This window comes from Gekko japonicus, unplaced genomic scaffold, assembly GCF_001447785.1.
Source record: "Gekko japonicus isolate JY-2015 unplaced genomic scaffold, Gekko_japonicus_V1.1 scaffold321, whole genome shotgun sequence".
In the NCBI taxonomy this organism is placed as follows: domain Eukaryota; kingdom Metazoa; phylum Chordata; class Lepidosauria; order Squamata; family Gekkonidae; genus Gekko; species Gekko japonicus.
In genome coordinates, this window is record NW_015169181.1 from 216,075 (window position 1) to 224,213 (window position 8,139).

Below are 8,139 nucleotides of genomic sequence, written 5' to 3' on the forward strand. Positions count from 1 at the left end.
AGAGAAAGAAAAGGAAAGGAGGGAAAGATAGCAGAGATGGAGGAAGGGAGGCTCTCCTACCACCCCCCCATCAAGCCCCCGCCACCCCCACGGATCCCTCGTGCGGGTCGCTCACCGCAGCGCTCCAGCGCAGGCCTCGGAAGGCCAGCAACGGGCCACGTGGGGAGCTGGGGGCAGGGCTTGCTGCCACCGCCATTTGTGCCAGCTCCTGGGCTGCTGGAGCGGTGCGCTGTCCCCAAAAGACCCCTGGTTCTGGAATACTGGCTTCCGCAGTGAGTTTTGTTCTCTATGAATGTGGGCAGCAGGAGGGGAGAAAAAAAAGCTCTTGAACTGCCCTGAGGAATCCAGAGTGCACACACAAGTCCAGCATGTAGCTTTGCACATGCAGGCAGAGTCTGTGCTTTTTCCTCTGCAATTTGCGGGGGAGTTGCCCTCCTTGCGAGCGGAAAGAAACCTGTTCAGATAATGGAACTTGGCTGCTCACTCTTTGGTTGAGTGTTGCTCATACTGCTTTGGAAAAACTGGGTGAACTGGGCTCCAAAACCCATGAGAAGATTCCCAGGAGTAATTTAGTTTGCACTTGTTACTTGGACAGCAATTCTAAACACATTGGCTTTACTGATTGGGTTCTGTCAGAACCCTTTTGCACTGCATGGAGTTCTTTCGGTGGGATTTTTTAAAAAAAAGCAAAACAAATAACTGATGTAGAGAGATCAGCATAAGTCCACACTTGTACGCTGGCCTCTCCTTGTTACAGAGACTTGGGTGATGGGGCATAGGTCCAGGAGGCAGCCCCTCCCCAAGAATACCTGGAGAAACCCCCGCACAGACACAAATAATCAGGAAGACTATCAAGAGACAGGGCCATCTTTTCCCGTTTGGACTCTTAACTTGGAGACAGAACCATCCAGAGCACCAGGTCCTGAGACAATAGGGAGCCTTCCAACCCTGTAGTTGAGTTATGACCTCTTTAAGGCCTGAACCATGTTCTCCAGGGAGGGTGGGACTTGACGCACACACATCCTTCCCTGCCTTCACTGTCAGACATGTGGCTAGAGCATCATTCTGCTTGCCGATTGATGTTCTGCTATCCAGTCCTTCACCGGGAGCTAGCCATGGTCCTGATTGCTGCTAGCGGCTCTGGCCCCCTTGCTTCACACCGACTGTCGACTGTCGATCCGACTCCGCTGGTAACAGCCTGAAACAGGAAACTTCAACCTCATGTAGTCAGCCAACTCTGAGCTTGTGGGAAATCACAGTGTGTAGGGCAGAGAATCCTGTGTTTTCCTGGGGGTTGCCAGCAGCACAAATACACCAAATGCCAGAGAGCACACAAAAGAGTGATTCTTAAATTATTGTTATTAATAGTTAGTAGTTCCTGTCTTGGCAGTGGCTACAATGCATTTGATTTTAGTTCTGTTCTTGACATATTCTCTCTTATACGGTGTGATTTATGCATGTTGACGCTTGCGTGCTTGCACCCAGGCAGATGTTAATTCTTGCAGCTTCTGGACCCTTGTCCTCCAAGTTTATGCGTTATACTTAGAGGCATTTGATTTTGCTTGGAATCTATTGCCCAGACCCTGCCTGTCCTCTACATTCTGTCTCTCCTCTCTCAACCTCCCCCTCCCTTCTCTGCTAGGCTCTCCTTACGTCCAGCATATTGAAACCCTGTTGACCGTGCTACAAAGCTCAAAGGTGACTTCTTCCCCGCTGGGCATCCGGTGATGCAACAGTGGCTGAAGTTTGGAGTCCAGGCTGGTCTGCCAACTCCCCAAATTTTTCTGTGCTGCTTCCACTCTGTCTCCCATGTCAGAATCACTAGCTTAGAATTCTACTTTTGAGCATCTAAACAAAACCACGCATTCAGGGGGCAGTTAGTAATGGATGTTGTAGCCAGTGAATCGCAACCAAGAAATATTCCAGCCATTCTTACCCTTTTATTATTTTTCCTCCTGCAGAGACACTCATCCGTGCACCAGATGCCGAGACAGCAAATGCATTCCTCACTACCCAACTACATAGAAAGATCCCCAAGAACAATGGAAAGAGACTCTTATGCTGAGGTACAACCAAGAGCAAACACATGCTTATTTTGTGGCATCGTAAATAATTAACCCCGTCCCACCCTGGTCGATATCATGAAACAGATGGAAGGGGTCACTTCTTGGTCCTTCTGCAGCGGTGCTGTGCTTCTCTGTGGGGAGGGAGAGACCCCATCTCCTCCCCTTTGCAGAACTGCAGTTGAAAGTGAAACGTTACCTCCCATCAAGGGGGCCTCACCCCAGTCCTTTGTGCTTCCCTTCAGTATTGTAGTATCTGTGCAGCAGCTTGTTGGCAGCTAGTTATACCTCCTCCAAAACTGTGTACATCAGGGGTGTCAAACATAAGGCCCGAGGGCCAGAACTGGCCTGTCCAGGGCTCTTATGTGGCCCGCGAGCAGCTGGTGCAAGGGAGGGAACACAAGGCTGCTCGGGGAGGGGAGTAGGTTGAGCCACTCCACTTGTGGCTTCAGTACGATGGAAAAACCTCGTCTGCAGCAGTCAAGCAGAGTGGGAGTGTCTGCCCAGTGCTGCACCACTGGCTCTGCAGTCCACCCATGTGGGTTTTCCTCTGCACCCCCTCCCAGCCCATGGGGCCATGCAGTGAGGATACACCAACTTGGAGCTTACAAGCTGCTGTCCTTCATGCAGTCTATATCTCTGGTACCTGCCATTACGTTTATGGCACACATAGCCTGGCCGTCCATTTATGTCAGAACCGGCCCTCGTAACAAATGAGTTTGACACCTCTGGTCTACATCTTATTAAAACCAAGGCACAATTGTGGGAATTCCAGGTATCTGAGCAGCACTCGGATCCACTGGCGTGTATCACTGAGTCCACTGCTTTGCTTGACTCTTGCTTCAATACATATACAGGTTCAAGTCCCCCAATGGCACCTTTTATTATAGTTGGGCAGAAAGGCAGGTGGACTCAAAGATGGACTACATAGTTAATTTGGCACTAACAGAAAGACAGTTTAGGTGAGATGGAACAAGAAATGTTTTAAGAAAACCTGTGTGATATTAAATATGAGGAACGACTGATCTCTGCCTGTCAGATGGTCCTGTTATCCTTGTTTCCCCCTTAGCCTTCAGGACTGCCTGAAACGAACGGCTTCACCCCACGCTCTTCGGCAGTCCCTAGAAGGACCAGCTTCTCCCCTCAGTCTGAAATGACCAGCTTTTCTCAAGGTAAGTAATGGACCCAGCACAGGAAGGACAACCCGGTAGCAAAGGAAACATTGCGTTTCCAAATCTAGAGTCCAGTGGCACCTTTAATACCAACAGAGGTTTATTCTTTTTTTTTTTTTTGGTAAACAAATTTTTATTTTCTCAGGAATACAACATGTAAGATTAAATCATTTCATTCTATCAATTGTCTACCCCATTCCCAGTTCCTCCCCTCCCTCCAATGGCTTCCCACAATGCTTCCACCCCTGCTCCAAATTACTTCATATCATCAACAATATCAGTTTTTCATCATTACAATCTAAAGATAACATCGTTTGACTTAATATTGATCTAAACATATTAAGTTTTGTTTCACATCCCAGTTCTTTTCCAGATAAATTTTAAAATCATTCCATTCTCCAAAAAACTCATCGTCTTCTTTGTTATTCAGTTTTTTTGTAATCTTATCCATTTGTGCCATGAACAGAACTTTTTGTATCCATTCTTCAACCTCTGGTACCTTTTCCGTCTTCCAAAACTGAGCATAAATCATTCTCGCTGTCACTATCAGGTACCAGAGTAAAGTTTTTTTAGTCGTATTGACTTCTTCCATTTTGAGTCCCAAAAGCAGAATTTCCGGTGCTTTTTTAAAAGAACATTTCAGTATTTTTTGCATTTCATTGTGGACTTTTGTCCAAAAGTCTACAGCTTTCTCACAAGTCCACCACATATGATAAAATGAGCCCTCATGCCTCTTACATTTCCAACATTTGTTTGACATATTTTGATTCATATTTGCAATCTTCTTAGGTGTCATGTACCACCTATACATCATCTTATAACAATTTTCTTTAACATTAGTACATGTCGAGATCTTAATAGAGTTTTTCCACAAATATTCCCAAGTTTCCATATCCACTTCCTTATTCATATTAATAGCCCATTTTAACATTTGTTCTTTAACAGTTTCATCTTCAGTATACCATTTTAACAACACCTTATACATTTTAGAAATATTTTTTCCTCCTCCACTCTCCCATACCTTTTCAATTTCATTTTTTTCCTCTCTAAAACCATAGTTTTTTTTGTCAGATCTAAAAAGATCATAAATCTGCATATATTTCAACCACTCATATTCATATTCAATTTCATTCTGCTTTTTCATTACCCACTCTGTTCCCTCTTTTTTAATTAAATCTCTATATGGCAACCAGTCTCTACCTCGCTGTCTTGAGTAAGATATCAACACTTCTACTGGTACAATCCACAATGGTCTTAAGTCACTCTGGTACTTCTTATATCTTGTCCATACCATATACAAAGCTTTTCTCACCAAGTGAAGTTTAAAAAAACTGTCCATTTTTATCTTGTCATACCATAAATATGCATGCCAGCCAAATCTACAATCATGCCCTTCCAACCCCAACAATCTGTCATTTTCAAGCTTCACCCATTGATCCATCCATGTTAGACAAACCGCTTCATAATATAGTCTAAGATTTGGCATTTGTAGACCTCCTCTTTCTTTGGCATCACAAAGTATTTTCATTTTGATCCTTGGTTTCTTGCCTGCCCAAACAAATTTTGACAACTCTTGTTGCCACTTGGCCAACAAATCCGTTTTATGCAGAATTGGTATTGTTTGGAACAGGAACATCAAACGTGGTAGGACATTCATTTTTATAACTGATATTCTTCCCATCAGTGATAAGTTCATTTTATCCCATTTCTTAAAATCTTGAGTCAGCTTAGTCCATAATTTCTCATAATTATTCTTATATAGGTCTATATTTTTTGCCGTTAATTCAATTCCAAGGTATTTTGTTTTTTTAACTACTTCACATTGTACCAGTTCTTGTAGTTCCACTTGTTTTTGTTTGATCATGTTTTTACATATAAGTTTTGTTTTATTCTTATTTACGTAAAAGCCGGCCAATTCTCCAAACTCCTTTATTTTTTGAAAAAGCAATGTCAATTTTTCTGTTGGGTTTTCCACCATAAACATTACATCGTCTGCAAATGCTCGATATTTGTATTGGTGTCCTTTATGTGTCAAGCCCTTTATTTCTTGATCGTACTGTATTTTTTGTAAAAGTATTTCCAATACCCAGATAAATAATAACGGTGATAACGGACAACCTTGCCTTGTTCCTTTCTGTACTTTGAAGTTATCTGTCAGTTCTTTATTCACATTTATTTTAGCTCTTTGTTCAGAATAGATAGCTTCAATACAATTTCTAAAATGTTGTCCCGCTTCAATCTTTTCCATCATCTGGTGCATAAAATTCCAATTAAGATTGTCAAAAGCTTTTTCTGCATCAACAAACAGAAAAGCTACTTCTTTTTCTGGGTGCTTTTCATAATATTCAATTGCGTCCATTACTATTCTTACATTGTCTCTAATCTGCCTTTTGGGTAAAAAGCCCGCTTGATCTTCAGAAATTACCGTTTGTAAATAGTTTTTCACCCTTTCTGCAATAATTTTTGCAAAGATTTTATAATCGTTGTTCAAAAGAGATATTGGCCTGTAGTTCTTTACATTTGTTGAATCTTGTCCTTCCTTTGGAATCAAAGAAATAATTGCTTCTTTCCATGAGTCCGGCACCTTTTTGTTTTCTCTTATTTCGTTGGTTAAAGCTTCCAGGACCGGGGAAATTTCTTCTTTCATCTTTTTGTAGAATTTCGCTGTAAATCCGTCCGGCCCAGGCGCCTTCCCCAACTTTGTCTCTTCTATTGCCTTCATCACTTCTTCTTTTTGAATTGGACCATTTAATAAATCTTTGTATTCCTTACTTATTTTTGGTAGTGGAATCTCCTTTAAATATGTTTTAATCTTCTCAAGATCAACTCTAGTTGTTTGGAATAGTTTAGCATAATACTTGAAGAAACATCTCTTTATTCCATTAGGATCAACGAACTCTTTTCCATCTTCTATTATTTTGGTTATCATTCTTCTCTCTCTTCTAGCCTTAAGTTGCCAAGCTAAGTATTTTCCCGGTTTGTTCGCCCCTTCAAAAGATTTCTGTTGTAACTTCTTTAAATTCCAATACATTTCCTGATTCCAAGTCTCATTCAGTTGTTCCTTCAGCAACTTTAATTCTTTAATAATTTGCTTTTTTCCAGGCTTCTTTTTTAATTCCTTTTCTTTCTGAGCAATTTTTTCTAACACTTCTGTTTGTTTTTGAAGTTTTTCCTTTTTTTGCTTCACGTTTTGCGAGATGAGAATTCCTCTCATCACCGCTTTATAAGCATCCCATACAATCTGTATCGGTGTTTCTTTATTTAAATTTTGTTGAAAGAATTGTTTCGTTTCTTCCTTTAACATCTCAATTACCGTTTTCTTATCCAACAAGTCTTCATTAATCCTCCACAGAAAGGGTTTTTTCCTTTCTGTGGAACTCCATACCACCGGATTGTGATCTGAATTACATCTTGGCAAAATTTCAGTCTTATGTGTTTTCATTGATAATTCTTCAGACATCCAAATCATATCAATTCTGGAAAAAGAGCAATGTCTATTGGAATAAAAAGTAAAGTCTTTCTGCATCGGGTTCCATTTCCTCCAAACATCTTCTAATTTTTCTTGCTTAACTAATTCAAAAAAATTCTTTGGCAATTTTCCGCTGAATTCGTTGTCCTTTTGTGGTTTTCTGTCTAGACGATCTATTGTCCCATTAAAGTCTCCGGCCATAATAACTTGCTCATAAGTCAATTGTTGTAATTGGTCAGTTATATCCTTAAAAAATTTTTCCTTTGCTCCATTGGGTGCGTACACGTTGATCAACAATGTTTTTTTCTGCTGAATCATTAATTCCACACCCACGTATCTGCCATCTATGTCCTTAAAAATTTCTGTAGGTTGTAACTCCTTCTTCACATATGTCACAACTCCTTTTTTCTTGTTTGAGGCCGCAGAACAAAATTCAATTCCAAATAAAGCATTCTTTAAATATTTTATATCCTGTTTTCTAATATGTGTTTCTTGCAAGCATATCACGTTGCATTTCTGTTTCTGTATCCAATGATTGATTCTTTTCCTCTTGTTTGGTGAATTTAATCCATTAACATTCCATGACAACAATTTGTACTCCATTATGCGTTTTATTTTAAAGTTCTCCAAAGACGTCCGCATTGTCCGCCTTAAATTTATAAAAGTCCATCATCGATCTGATCTGAATCCTCCCACCTTGATACGTAAAGGATAAACCTTGTGGAATCTCCCATCTATATCTGATGCTCAAAGCTCTGAGTTTGTCCGCCAAGGATTTATACCTTTTCCTGTCTTGCAGTATTGTTCTTGGGAGTTCTCTCATCACCATAATTTTGTTTCCCTCTATTACAAAAGGGACGTTGAATTGCTTCTTGAATATCTCCTCTGTTATTGATCTTGTTACAAATTGTACAATTACATCCCTTGGTAAATTCTTCTTTTCTGCAATTCTGGAGTTCACTCTATAAATCAAATCAAAGTCTGAGTCCATTGACCCTTCCTCCTCGCCCAGAAAAGCCGTTATCACTTCCATCATTTTTTCTTTTAAGTTCTCATTCTCTGTTTCCTTAATGCCTCTGAATCTCAGATGAGTCTGCATCCTTCTGAACTCCATCATTGTCTCTGATCTTGTAATTTGTTGAGTCAAAGAATCTTGTTTCTCTTCTATTTTTTGTATCTTCTCCTCTGTCTCTGTAGTCTTGGTTGCATTTGCTTGAACATCCTTCTTAACTCCTTCCATTTCTTGCTTGATTGAAGTTATTTCTGTAGTAACCAATTCCTTCAATGCTGTTATGTTCTTCTCTTGGACTTCTTCTAGATGTTTCAGATGAATCTGAGTTTGCTTCTCCAGTTGGTCCCCCAATGTTTTTTCTATCTGCTCCCCCATGGCTTGTATTGCCTCTGTCATTCTCTTCTCCATTGCTTCCATGGAGGC

At 40.7% G+C, this 8,139-nt stretch overlaps 1 protein-coding gene across 1 annotated transcript in view; it reads left to right on the forward strand.

Annotated features, from left to right (window-relative positions):
* Window positions 1-8,139, forward strand: part of TMC5 (transmembrane channel like 5) — a 45,705-nt gene that overhangs the window by 35,846 nt on the left and 1,720 nt on the right. The window contains exons 18-19 of the mRNA XM_015416106.1: window positions 1,962-2,066; window positions 3,133-3,235. Of these exons, the coding sequence (XP_015271592.1) occupies window positions 1,962-2,066; window positions 3,133-3,235 (208 nt within the window). The remainder of the gene's footprint in view (window positions 1-1,961; window positions 2,067-3,132; window positions 3,236-8,139) is intronic.